Raw genomic sequence first — 14,605 nt, forward strand, 5'->3', positions numbered from 1 at the left:
TGCTTATTGCCAGAGGAATTGTTGAGGCCAAGAATATAAGATTCAGAAAAAGGATTGGACATTTATATGGATAAAGACTATCCAAAGTTGTCATAATTAATTATATCACATTTTGGAAGGACATTACGCCTTGTGCTTGAGGCTTTAAGCCAATCTCTCTTAAAAATCAGGATGAGACCTAATGTGGGAGAAAATTATTTCACATCTTCCTCTGAATCATCTGGTGTTGGCCACTGTCAGAGACAGGGTAGTGGACTAAATGAACCTTAGATCTGATCCATTATGGCAGTTCCTGTGTTCCTAGTTAATTACTGGACCATTAGTAATTGCCCATAAATGTAGTTAAACTTTTTTTACTCTCTTATCTATTGTCTTGTCATGCCAATCAATTTTCTTCCCGACCTCCCCCTTGTATTTTCCTAATCTCACCCATATTCTGCTGCTTGTGGCCATTATTCTTTTATCCAATTTATTTTCTTTGCTTTTCTGAAGAAATCTGTATTTTGGAAAAGCAGACCAATCACTTTTTGATATTAGGGAAGGATATCTGCTTTCTGTAACTCTATCCCAGAAAAAGTGGCCTTAGAGGGCACAAGGAAAGTTTCTCTATGGATTTAAGGTTCCTTATATTAGGTATAGGTATTTTGAAGGCCAGAATTTGTTGTGAAGGTTGGACACACTTACTTCTTTATTCCCCTTTCCTGGACAGACCAAAGACTCCCAACTATTTGGCCTCTTTTCCATAGAGGTAGCTCTTAGTTTACGCTCTTCTCTTTACTAAAAACATGAGGAAGTGTTAGCTGTTGTTTTCATAAACCAATATCAAATAGAAAGGGTGAAGTTAATATCCCTGTGTTTTGGTAGCCAGGAACCTTTTATGTAAATATATTTTTTCCTGAAGAACTTGAATGGATTGCTAAATATAGTGTCCAGTCTTCAGATGTAAAATCAGCACTTGCACCTTGAAGGAGCAGTCCATAAAGCCTGCACGTACCCCCAACCCCAGTGCCTTACATTTAATGTAATCATTTACAGCTGTGTGAAGGAGACAGACTGTTACCAAATTCAGAAGGGGAGCATTTTACACCTGTTAAGCATGTGCTATGTGTATGCAAGTGACTATCCGGAGTGCAAGAAAAGCAATGGAGAATCAGGCTCAGAAGGTTTTAATTGTATCATCTAATTTAAAATGTAACATGCTTGAGATTGTGACCACATCATAGCCATAGTATACAGCACTGAGCACAAGGAAGACTAATACTCTCTTCAGTAAAATGGAGGTGAATAATAACAACCACTCAGTCTCTCAGCAGGGTTACCCGGACTTACATAAAGAACTGAATTTGGCTCTCAGAGTCTAGTTATCAGAGGCAGTTCTGTATTTATCCCTCCCCTCTATCTGCCCCTGAGTCGAACAAGTCAATGGAGCCTCCTCAGTGGACAGCAGCTACTATAGGCCAATATCAATTAAGAGCATGTGTCCTCCGTGCTGCCCCCATGCAGAGCCCCCCTGAAGTCACTGGGGCTCCATGTGGGTGCAACAGGCTGCCTGCTTGCTAACAAGTGCATGATATTGGCCACAGGTAGGAGTTCTGGTAGTGTGGTGTCATACTACCCAAGAATACTTCAGTGAGGCTGTTGCAGACACATGGAAAGCATTCCAGGGACCATTCAAAACATATGGAGGGGACATTTTACTTAAGCAAAGCACAGTCCTGAAAACCTCCCAGCCTACATGGAGACAACCCTCTAGTTGCCACTTAGTGAATGTTGTCAGTTGAGTATCATTTGGAATTGCTTGTTACCAAGTCATTTTTGTAATTGAATTATTGATGTATTTGCAATACAGATAAGCACAGTGCATCACAGAGACGAATCTTGCTTTTGACTCTCTCCAGGGTGACTTTTTGTAAACAAATATACAGCATACTACCATATCTGGTAGTACAGGACCTGCCTACGACCTTCTTTTTGTCTTTAGTGAGGCATCAATATAAAAGGCTACACAATAATGACAGAAGCTATTAGAGCTCAGAGATAGCTCTTGTTTCCCACTGAAAGTGTATTATTAGAGCAGAATTCACAAGGTTCATACACAATAAGATTGAAAGTCAAGCACTGTTTTATAATTTTATCCCAGCACAGTGATAAAGTAAGATACTTGCATTTTGATTACTTGAAACATGGTAGTAAATGTATGGTTTTAAAACATGGCACTTTATTATTTCATAAACAAGAGTGAGGAGAAGTTAGTGCATAGTTCATGTTATGCAAGAATTGTAAGAAATCAGAATGAAACATAAATCCATTTCACAGATATGCTTTCTGATATCCCTACAGGGTGAAGATGATTAACTACACAAGGTGATTTATAGCTAGTGTCACTGTTCTTGCTATTCTTTTTCCTGCAATTGTCCAATCCTTGTTAAAGTATTATGGCCAAATCATCCTTTTCCATGGAAAAATCTGCAGAGGAGGAAGCATACCAGGTTGATGGAGCAGGAAATTGCATGCATGCTCTAATATAGGCATTTTCTATGTGAGGGCTTCTTCCCACACTATGCCCCTGTATTCTGCTGCAGCAGCATATAAAGGATGAGGAAGGACCTCGGCCAGCTGGAGCGAACTGGGTGCAAGCACTGTACAAAACTGCTGTAGACAGCTGTACTCAGGCTCCTCACAAGCACCATTGTAGGAGTGTAGCTAGGGATGAAAGGAGAGTTCCTATAGGTCATATCACCAGGATGATTGACAGCACCATCTTGTGGAGCAGCACTAGTAGTGCAGGCACCAGCCCCAAATCCAGAGGTGCAAAGGTATCTACCTGGGTTGTGTATTGTGTGCTGCACCTCCAGGACTGAGAACAACAGAAATATGGTGGTAGCCTAGAATAACAATTCAGCCCCATTTTTAAAGGTAATTGAAAAGTCTCCTGCTTTCTCATTATTATTTGCCAGGCTGGCCACATTTAAAGCATGGGCAAAAGAATTGATTAATTCTAATTGATTAATACTCAGAAATCCTAGCCTATTTTAAATAGTAATAAGTGTTTACCCAGATAGAAGCCACCACCATCCTCGTGTGCTGTGGGAGAAATGGAGCTAGGCAGCTTATGGTATAGTCTGTGCATAGATGACGAACATATGAAAAATTGTCATGAGATAATTCTCCAGTCCATGTGATATCTTTGTGTTCTTGCTAATGAATTTTGTGTCTATTTTCTCCTATATTTCACCTATAAAATCCAGAGTATCCATGTAAAACAAGTGCTCACAACAGTTATCCCAGTCCTTCCTGCTAAACAGAGTTTTATTATGTTGCCAGGAAGTTCTCATAAGTTCTCATGCATAAGGAATGTAGTATCTCTAGCATGAGATCAGTCTTCCCAAGGAAGTTCTGTGTCTGCTATTACTGAAATATCTGAATGGGAGGTAGGAAAGTGCTATTATCCACATTTTACAGATTGGGAACTGAGGCACAGGACGACTAATTGACTTGTCCAAGATAACAGACTTGCTATGGCAGAGTGAGAAATAGGACTCAGTTCTCCTGCATCCCAGGCTACGACCCATGCTGCAGGACCGTTGTTTCTCCCAAGATGGAGCATGTATCGTGTGGTTTGTTCTGTTCCCTTTCCATGGAAGGGTGACTGGAGATCCTGCACATTTTCAGCCACTCCCCCCTGTTTATGTTAGGATACTTTCTGCAGCTGGGCAATAAGCTTACTGCAGTATCAGTCCACCTATTTTCAAATATAGCTATTTTGGCCTACACAAAAGTGTGAAGCAAATGAGAACATACTGCTAAACTCATACTGGTACAATTCTTTGGCACAATCAGCATGTGTAATGTGAGTCACAGTTTCAAAAGAAAAAGAAAAGGAGTACTTGTGTCACCTTAGAGACTAACAAATTTATTTGAGCATAAGCTTTCGTGAGCTACAGCTCACTTCATCAGATGCTACTCTGAAACCTGTCAGTTTCAAAACAATTTCAGTCTTACAAATCTGAGACATTTCAATAAATTGTCATGCCACATTCAGAAAGAAAATACCCTTTTTTGTTATGCTAAGTGTAATAGCTTGCAAATCTGTTTTAGTAATAAATTTATAATTAGCAGAGATTTCTTTATCAAAAAGATTATTTGGCTCTGTTGGACATTGTGTTCCATATTTGTCAAGGAATAGCAACATAAGGGATTAAATTAATTCTAGAGGCTGCACCACCCGCCTTGTAAGATTGTGGACTAGAAAGAGTCAAAGTCAAACATTCGCAAAAAGGAAAGGAGTACTTGTGGCACCTTAGAGACTAACAAATTTATTAGAGCATAAGCTTTCGTGAGCTACAGCTCACTTCATCGGATGCATTTGGTGGAAAAAACAGAGGAGAGATTTATATACACACACACACACACACACACACACACACACAGAGAACATGAAACAATGAGTTTATCATACACACTGTAAGGAGAGTGATCACTTAAGATAAGCCATCACCAGCAGCAGGGGGGGGGAAAGGAGGAAAACCTTTCATGGTGACAAGCAAGGTAGCTCACGAAAGCTTATGCTCTAATAAATTTGTTAGTCTCTAAGGTGCCACAAGTACTCCTTTTCTTTTTGCGAATACAGACTAACACGGCTGCTACTCTGAAAGCCAAACATTGTAAGTGGTCTTTAGTACGGGGCAAAGATAGGCAGAGAAGGCACAGTCACTTGGTCTTTACTTTGCCAAAACTCCTAATGGGGACCATTGGTCTGAGTAAGGGTTGCAGTGTTGAACTCATTGGGGGAATTCTTTGAGTATGTCTTTACTACCCGCCGGAGTGGCTGGCGGGGACCCATTTATTGCATTTAGTTTTGGACCCGAGCCCTCTCCCATTGACTCCTGTACTCTAGCACCACGAGAGGCGCTGGGAGAGTCCACAGTGGAGTGGCAGCGGTTGACTCACTGCGGTGGAGACACCACGTTAGTCTTATTGGAGTCAATGGCAAAACCCTCACCGACTTCAACAAATGCAGGAGTGAGTTCAGTACCGACTAAAATGATCCTTAACTACTTCCAACTTCTCCAGTGAGCACTCAGATATGAAAATGATATGCATGATACACTGGCAGCCCTGAGACTGCCAGTAGAATTAAAATGGTATGTTACTTCCCTGTAAAGGCCTTTTTTTCAAAATTCATTTTTTGCTATTCATGCCCACCAGTTTAAAGCCCCCACATCTGTATTCCAATAAAAATGTGGGTGTTTGATAGTCAAAAAAATATCTTCAAATATCTTCAAGGCCTTTCACTTCTGAAGTGAACATGATAGGACTTTGAGGGAGGTGTAAATTTCTGTAATCTCATTTTGATTAAGTGTATATTTTTCCAAAAGGAACAAAAGTCTCAATATTGTCCCAAATGAAACTCATTAGTAAGACTCCCATTTATTTAAAAGGGTGAAAAACCAGGCCATTATTTCAAGCAAATTAGAACTAAGTAAATTAATCTATTTTAACAGGTTCTCTGCAGCAACAGTCTACTAGAGTCAACTGACTACTGGCTACAGAATCAGAGGACACCATGCAGAATTGGCTTTGTGGAAGACAAATCAGAAAACAAATGTGCTTCAGTAAGTACACAGAAGTGTTACACCCATGTGGGAAGAAGTGAGGGAAGGGAGTTGTCTCAATGAAGACACAAATTAATCAGCCATTTAAAAAAAATATCACTGCATGGTAGCAGTTACTATGTAATATGTAATCAGTTACTTAACCTAAAACTGGAAATCCTAAATTTCAATCTGGATTAAGACAGTTAAACAGGCAAAGCAAGAATACAGGCATAGATTTGTATACAATAGACACTGAAAAGATTACTTTGGAAGTTTGCCTACAGACTTAGGATCATTATAGTCCTCAGCAGAAAGACGAGGATAAAAAATAAGCATACAGAGAATTCTTCCATGTTTTAAATGAAATTTCCATCTCAATATTTTAGGTGCTGATGCAGTTAACAAGTCACAAGTGACTTTTGATTAAAAGTGTGCGAGTTAACCAGAGTTGTTTTTGGCTTTTCATGCTATCAACATGTACTCAAATGTGGATACTTTTATGTAATTGCAATAGTTACTTTTGATATCAAATGGTACCCAGGAGGGTTGTTTATCCATACTGAAAATGCAATTTGATCATTGTCAGCTAGTTCCAATGAGCCAACAAGGTTTTGCAACAGAACAATGGGGCTACTGGTCCTCTGAAAAACCAAAGGCCAGTTCAGGGATGGTAATGAGAATGTACTGGAATTCACACTCGGGTGCAAAGATCTCATTCTAGCTTGTAAAGTCAGATGCAGACAAAAGGTGCGGGGGCAGGGGGTGAGCTGAAGCATAATGCCTCAGTGGTGGTGACTAGAGGCTTTTTTGCTGACAGAGCAAACGCAGCATACTGAGGAGCTGCACTTATTATACTTTAAAATTGCAGGGACACTTCTCGCCAGCAGCAAGTGCAGAGGGGGAAGCAGGGCCTGGCCATCCCCTGCAGTGCACCTGATCATTCATCTGAGGAGTGTGTGGGCATGCCAGCACTCTAGCTAGCACTCTTATGCTCAGTGTTAGCTGCAGCCTTTTGGGTGCTCTCTATACTTACTTGTAGGGTGCATCTTGCAGAGGAGAATCCCTGAAAAAAAGAGAGCCTAAGATGGAGTCCATGGGCTATGTGCTTTTAGGCTTGGCAAAAGGCAATTTAAGATAGTGATCAGGTCAGAGAACTCAAGGCCCAGTTCACTGTTGCCCTGAAACTTAAGCTATCATTCATACCAGTGCAAAATCAGCCTAACACTACCAAATCAGAAAGCATTAGGTGCAAGGTACCAATGAATTGGTCTCTTTGAATCTGCTTTGGATGCAGCTGGAGAAGAAATGAGATGGAGATGTTAATAAGTAATGTTAATGACTCCCAAAACTCCCAGATTCAGACAGCCATATTCCCTGTCCTTCACACCCTTCCTCAAGCAAGAATGTCATAGGATTTGGGGTGTAATTGTAGCTGTGTCGGTCCCAGGTATTAAAGAGGAAAGGTGGGAGAGACAAGCTTTTGAGACACAGATTTCGAAAAAGACTGGAGAGCTGTGTGGCTCGAAAGCTTGTCTCTCTCACCAACAGAAGTTGGTTCAATAAAAGATATTACCTCACCCGCCTTGTCTCACAGTGTTTGGAGGCATATTAGATTTTAGGATTGCAGCCAGAGTGCCATTGCCTGAAAGGAGCACTAAACACGCTTACCTCTTATGTTATTTATCATCTATAAGTGCAGGAAGATCAAAACCATCCTCTTTTTTGTCAGATACATTCAGTGCATTCACCTTTAATGCAAAGAGTTCTTGATTTATCATGGGCACTTGGTATTACAAGAAGTGTTCTAAAAATATCACTTATGGTCCCAAAGCAGTAAATGTTGTTGAACACTCCTGCTACTTAAATAAAGCTGTTAAATGCTTGGTTCTTCACATTTCTAGTTTTGACATTTTTCTTCTTTTCAACTATTTCCATGGAAGAAGAGTTGTCCAATATTTATTTTTGCTAGGTCTGAGTGAGAGGAATAGATACTATATCTTTTCACTGCCAGATTTTCTTTTTCCTAGTCAGATTAAGAGATATGATGTAGGAAAATATACACCATATGGTTGCTTGACACACACATGCCATCATAATGCTGTGCCCTAAAAAAGCACTTTCGATCTGCAAGTGAAAATCATATTTTATTTAAGCCTGATCCGTCACCTGTAGGGAAGTAGGCATTCCTGTCCCCAGTTTACAAATGAGAAAGCAGAAGCAGAGAGGTTAAGGGACATTTGTTCAGAGGTCCTGTGTCAGAACCAGAGTTACAGATCAGTAATTCATGATTCTCAGTCCCAGACCCAATCCTGTCAGGCGCTGAATGCCCACAACTTGCACTGAAGACCATTCCACGCTAAGAGTCTGATCCTGCAAGGTACTGAGTTCCCTCAACTCCCATTTCAGTCAAAGGGAGTTGGGCTTTCAGCATCTCTCAGAACTGGCTCCTAAGAAATATACCATTTTAGGGTAAGTCCTCACTGCAAAAAAAGCCCTGCAGCAGCAAGTCTCAGTGTGGGGAAGTTGACTTGGGATCACCCCTAGAGGGCTAAAAATAGCAGTGTAGACTTTCCTGCTTGGGCTGGAGCCTGGGTTCTGAGAGCCTTCCCTTCACTGCACATGCCCAAGTCAGTTGACCCAGGCTCTGAGACTGTCTCCTGCGTTTTTTGTTTTCTTTTGTTTTTGCTGTGTAGCTTTCCCCTCTGAGTAATAGAAATTCATTGCAAGTCTGCTGTTCTGGGGGACACACCCCACCAAACTCTTGTGTAAACATGCAACTGACCAAAGTTGCTACTGCAGCCTTGATGCTGCAAAACTCTGAAAGGCCCCAACTCCTCCTTTCTTGGGAGGAGGCTATTAGGATCCTTCAGCCCTGCCCTGTTCTTCTTATGGCATACTCTTGCCCACCCTGCACGACAGGTCCCCTATAGAATAGAGGCATGACCCTTGTCCCCTTCCCTCCCATCTCTGCACAGAAGAAGCTTTTGCAGCCTGCACAGTAGAATCTTGGTGCCTTGCTGATATTCATTGTACAAGAAAAATGGAGAAGGGGGGAAAAGTAATTCCATTGAGTTGTGGCTTGATTGTTCCAAAAACAAAAAAAAAAAACAAAAAAAAAATACCCTTTAAATAATCCTCACTATTCTTCTAATTATTAGACATGGAAACAACTTTATACTCATGCGGGATAAATTGTATATACCTAATTTTAGAAGCTCTTTCAAATGCAATAGTTAATGCTAGAAAGCAAAAGCTTATTTCTGTGATGGCCCTGAATCTTAGGTCAGCTTAAGTTTTAGAAGGTGGCATTAAATCTTGCTACTGAAAATGTTTTAGGTATGATGCTGATATAAGCAGAATTGAAGTTTTGATTATATACCTGATTGGCATACTCCTCAAAAAGCATAGGTCAGAGTTCCAAATGTTGTTGCCTAAAGTTAAGCAACTAATTTAGGTGCCCAAGTATGGGTACCTAAACTTTAGGCAACCCATTTTCCAAACTTTGAAGTGGGGCAGAGAATTTAAATTACTGGTAATTGTATTTGTTTAAGGTACGCTCCCCACGGAGTAACCTCGGCAAGATTGTGTTTGGTCCTACAGAGGTTCACCAGTGTGATAAGGGAACACAACAAAACAGCACTTGGGTGCAAGGAATGAGCATGATCCCAGTGCACATGCCAAAGGAGTGCAAAGAATCTCATTTTGTGCCACGGGCATGGTAGACATTCCAAAAATAGTGGAGGACTTGGGGAGTGGGACAGAGACATGAGGATGCCCTCCTCCATTAACCAGTGGAGTAGATCCTACTTAGGAGAGAGTACGTACTACCCTCTTGCAAAGAGGGGAGGAGAAGCTGCTCTTCCCAGTGCTCTGAGCGGTACTGTGTCTGCTTTAAGCACACTGCCTTTGCCCTAGTGGGAGCTTCCAATGTCCCACTGAATGCAACTTGTGCCTGTAAAACCACTATGTTTTTTTGTATTTAATACACTCTTGTTATTGTTTGCTTTTACCAACGGCAGATGGTAATATTTTTACCTATTGAGTATTCAACTTTCCTTTGAATGAATGAGTTTTCATTTTAGGTGTATGTGGTCTATGGTGTTGGGTTGTTAATACCCACAGCTCATCTCAAAATTGTCTTCCATGAATACTGGTTGCTGTCATTACATCCCATTATGGATTAGCACAGTTAGTATAAATAAAAATAGATGTGTAGCTGCCCTACATATGCTGGCAAGTACATTAATATTAATCTTTTTAACTAAACTGTGACAGAGTTTCCTGCTCACAGAGACAATGAGAATGATTAAACAGAGTTGGTATTTCTGATATATGTGGGACCCCATTATTTTTTTAAAATGTGTTTAAAAAAAAAAGACTTTCACCTAAAGGTTTTTCTTCCTTACTATATATGGGAGATTGTGAACTCTTGTGTGGACTAGTGTTGTAATCGCTAAGAGGTCTGCTGATTCCTAACGTACCCTGTACCAGGTATCCTCATTTAAGCTTGTTTCCATCAAGCCATCATTTACTTTGAAAATTTGTGTAGGAGGCTTGTGCAATTGCAAAATAAATGGAACCTGCAACATTCTGCAGGCTGCCTGTCTAAATCCAGGCTTGCCAACTTGAACCTTGTATGAATGGGGTCAAACCAGCTGTGAGCAAGCAAGGTGTGTAGATAGTCATTGGAGGATCTGTTCGCTATGATCATCTACAATAGCTGGTGTGTACAGGAATCACAGCTAGAAGTGTATCACTGCTGTCCATTCTCTGGTTAAATGGTGACTTTTCCTTCAGCTGACGGGTAGACCACCAATGGACATAAATTACCTCACATAACTTCATGCGAAAGTCCATTGTTGTGGTCCTGTAGAATAGGATGTAGTGGCAGTTCATATAAAACAGGGGAGGGCGAACTATGGATTGACAGCCGCATGGTGCAGTGGGACTAAGGCAGAGTCCCTGCCTGCCCTGACCCTGCCCTGCTCCAGGAAGCAGCCGGCATCACGTCCCTGTGGCTCATGGGGTAGAGGGATCTGTGTGCTGACCTTGCCTGCAGCTCCCATTGGGCGGGAAGTTTGCCCACCCGATATAAAATCTTTCATCTTTAAGGAAAATTTGAACAATAGCACTGACACTAAATTAAACCGAGCTTGATCAATAGTGATTTGTTTTGTAGTGGTTTCCAAATGGATTAGAAATAAATATGTAGCTTTGCCATAATGTTGAATTTTAGCAGTGTAAATTAGAAAGTATAGCTAATTACAGAAAGCCTTTTTTTGACAAGGAATGAACTAATCAAAAAGCCATCCTACAATAAAATATATGGATTCATTGGGTGCATCTTGTGAATGAGCAGCTCACAATACTATAAAAATATACTGAACTTCAATGAGAATGTCTATAATGTTGCTGACTTGAAAAGATTAATGAGCTCTGTTTAACGACACACCTCTTTCCCTCTGTGGGGTGGTGACAGCCATCTGATAAAGGGCATTTGTCAAAAAAACTTTGACCACTCTACCAGCTTCCTCTGCAGGACTACATCTAATATTACCAACATTGGAACAGTTTCCAAACAAACCCTGTTTAGAAACAAAAACCTGAAGGGTTTCCTTCTCTCCCTCCACCACTTAAATTACACTGACTGCAGAGCTAGGATGGATAATTTTCAGTGCTGAACCTGTGATTGGTTTGTTATATCTTTAAGAAGGAAGCAAGCTGCCTCTATCCCTGGAAGTTCCTGAAACATAGAAGAGCTCTTTAATATCATAACATTATGCAGAGGAAAGACATTTTAGGAAACTTTTTGGAGGTTTCTAAACCATTACTTGTGATTTTTCTCCTACCTTCAAAGCCTGTACAGTTAGATTCTTGAATCTAAGGGCTTTACTACCAAAGGGACACACAAGACTCTCAACAGTATTTTTAAGAACTCTCCACATTATTTCTAAATATATTTTTTTAAAAAAGAGGGAGGTGGAGGTATAAAACAAGATATATGATGCTATTGTGCAAAGGATTAATCAGTGCTCATTTATCATAAGCTGCATAAATCACACATGATTTTCCCACTTGAAGTAATGAGGCTTTCTACAGGTACCATTTATTCATTCATTAAATTGTCTTGCCTGAGAACTATTCCCCTTCTTTTTCCAAACATAGGCCAATGTGTTTTTCCAATGGGGGGGTGAGAGGATTCCAGCATAGGTAAAATTAAGCCCTGGACCAGGGACTGCTTTTCTAGACATAAAACACTGTATATTTAAGGTCAGGTATTTTCTGGCCCTGCAAGACTAGAAACAGAAGCTGTATACCATTGGGAAAGGGGGTTGGAAGCATTTCCCAACTTCCCTATACCACCCCCCCCCCAGTACTCATTTCTAACTTTAAAATCATGACAATGTATAGAAAAGCTCTTTTTAAGGTCAGTTTAAGTATAATTTATGGCTCCCTCAGAGATCTATACAGTCAGACAGGACATTAAGATACCTGGCTTTATAGGTAGCGGGTTGTGGGAACAATTTCAGTACAATTTTTAAAAATGTAACCATTCCTGAAACAGTTTTTCTGCAACATATACTGAATTCACAGACTACATGATGGTGTAGGCAGTTTAAACTGTTTAGCAGTACTCTTTTAGGAGTGCATTTTCAATTCATCCAAGTTTTTGCCATTACGAACGAAGTAATACACCCCTCCGATAGTGATGCTGAAAAAATGTTTATATATACACTACATCATCATGTGCGTATATAAGTTCAGGTGTGTACATAGACACATGTGAATGGTAAAAGATATTGTGGATGCTTTTGAGCAGCAACATTCAGAAAAATCCATAAGTGTAATCTATATTGTTCATAGCTAAAGAGGCCATTTTGTTGTGGTATTTTTAAATGAAAATTAACAGTTTGATCATGATAAAATGGGAAAAATCCACTTTATATATTTGTAGAAGCTCTGTTTAGGCAGCCCTAAATGTTATGCACTTGTACAACTTTATTCCTACAATTTGGCATCTAGACTGGGAATTAGAAGAGTATATTTATTTTACCTTTCAGTCCCATGGTTATTTGAGCATCTTACAGAACAGCATTATATCTTTCACAAATTGAAATCCAGCCTTTGTTTTCCAGACCTAAGCCATAATTACCAGGGGTATTTTTAGTCCTAAGCCCTATCTTACTGTTCAGTTTGAAAACACCTTAATTATATCTTGACAAGGAATAGGAATCAACAGCCGAGGGCTCCGTTGTGGCATAAAACCACAATCCTGTCTTGGAGGACGACATTGTCACACTGCCTCAGTAGGGAAGCAAAGGGCCTCCTGGACTGTGCAGGGAGCATGCCACTCTTAAAGGGGTGCAAGGTGAGGCTTCACCTCTCCATGATGGGTGTGGGAAGATAGGACCACCAAACCCATTCCAGCCCATCATTCCTCCTCCCCAATTCCTCTGATCTTTTTAAGGTAATTTTAAGTGTATTTATGGCTCCCTCTGAGACCTATACAATCAGACAGATCACTCAGATACCTGGCTTTATAGATAGCGGGTTGTGGGAACAGTTTCAGTACAATGTTTAAAAATGTAACCATTCCTGAAACAATTTTTCTGCAACATATACTGAATACACAGACTACATGATGGTGTAGGCAGTGTAGTTTAAATGGTTTAGCAGTACTCTTTTGGGAGTGAATTTTCAATTCATCCAAGTTTTTGCCATTAGGAACAGAAGAAATATACCCCTCTGATTGTTATGCTGAAAAAAATGTTTATATATACACACTACATCATCATGTGTGTATATAATTTAAGGGTGTGTAAAGAAACACCAGAGATTCCAGTGAATCACTTGCTCTGAGAATTAAGTGATTCACTGAAATCTCTGGTGTTTTTTATGCATGGTCCAGTCATACTTTGTGCTGAAAATATATGGAAAATCATCTGCAGCACAAAGGGAAGTGTTAATACCATTATACAAAGCACTGGTAAAGATCTCATCTGAAATACTGTGTGCAATTCTGGTCTCCCATGTTTAAGAAAGATTAATTCAAACTTGAACACTTGCAGAGAAGGGCTACTAGGAAAATTTGAGGAATGGGAAACCTACTTTATGAACGAAGACTCAAAAGAGCTTGGCTTGTTTAGCTTAACCAAAAAAAGGTTGAGGGGAGAGATGATTGCTCTCTATAAATAGTAGAAAGATAAACACCAGGGAGGAAAAGGAGTTATTTAAGTTAAACAGCACTGTGGACACAAGAACAAATGGCTATGTACTGGCCATCAACAAGTTTAGGCTTGAAATTAGATGAAGGTTTCTAAACATTAGAGGAGTGACGTTCTGGAACAGCCTTCCAAGGGAAGCAGTGGGGGCAAAAAACATAACTGGCTTCAAGGCTGAGCTTGATAAGTTTATGAAGGGGATGGTATGACGAAACTGCCTACAATGGCATGTAGGCAATCTGTGACTGCTAGCAGCAAATATCTCCAGTTGCTGGTGATGGGACACTAAATGGGGAGGGCTCTGAGTTTCTAAAGAGAATTCTTTCCCAGGTGTCTGGCTGGTGGGCCTTGCCCTTGCCCACATGCTTAGAGTCTAACTGATCACCATATTTGTGGTCAGGAATGACTTTTCCCCCTGGTCAGATTGGCAGAGACCCTGGGGGTCTTCCCCTTCCTCTGCAGCATGGGGCACGGGTCGCTTGCAGATATACACTAGTGTAAATGGCAGATTCTCTGTAACTTGAAGTCTTCACATCATGATTTGAGGACTTCAGTAACTCAGTCAGAGGTTATGGGTCTAATACAGGAGTGGGTACAAAGTGAGATTCTGTGGCCTGCAATGTGCAGGAGGTCAGACTAGATGATCATGATAGTTCTTCTGACTTTAAAGTCTGTGAATCAAGATCTTCTTCCTTTATGTACTTATCTTGCATGCATTTGCTTTCAGAAGGAACTACCATCGTATTTAACTGCTGTCTTTATATTGGCTTTGTACACTTGCTAAAA

The 14,605-nt window shown here is 40.4% G+C and overlaps 1 protein-coding gene across 9 annotated transcripts in view; it reads left to right on the forward strand.

The window, feature by feature from the left end:
* The window catches only part of LOC119861595 (SPHK1 interactor, AKAP domain containing), a 104,683-nt gene that overhangs the window by 38,411 nt on the left and 51,667 nt on the right, over positions 1-14,605 (forward strand). For all 9 annotated transcript variants that reach the window (XM_038416896.1, XM_043492405.1, XM_043492401.1 and 6 more), the window contains one exon: positions 5,505-5,615. In XM_038416896.1, coding sequence (XP_038272824.1) covers positions 5,505-5,615 — 111 coding nt within the window. The remainder of the gene's footprint in view (positions 1-5,504; positions 5,616-14,605) is intronic.

The sequence above is a fragment of the Dermochelys coriacea genome, chromosome 9 (assembly GCF_009764565.3).
Source record: "Dermochelys coriacea isolate rDerCor1 chromosome 9, rDerCor1.pri.v4, whole genome shotgun sequence".
Lineage (NCBI taxonomy): Eukaryota > Metazoa > Chordata > Testudines > Dermochelyidae > Dermochelys > Dermochelys coriacea.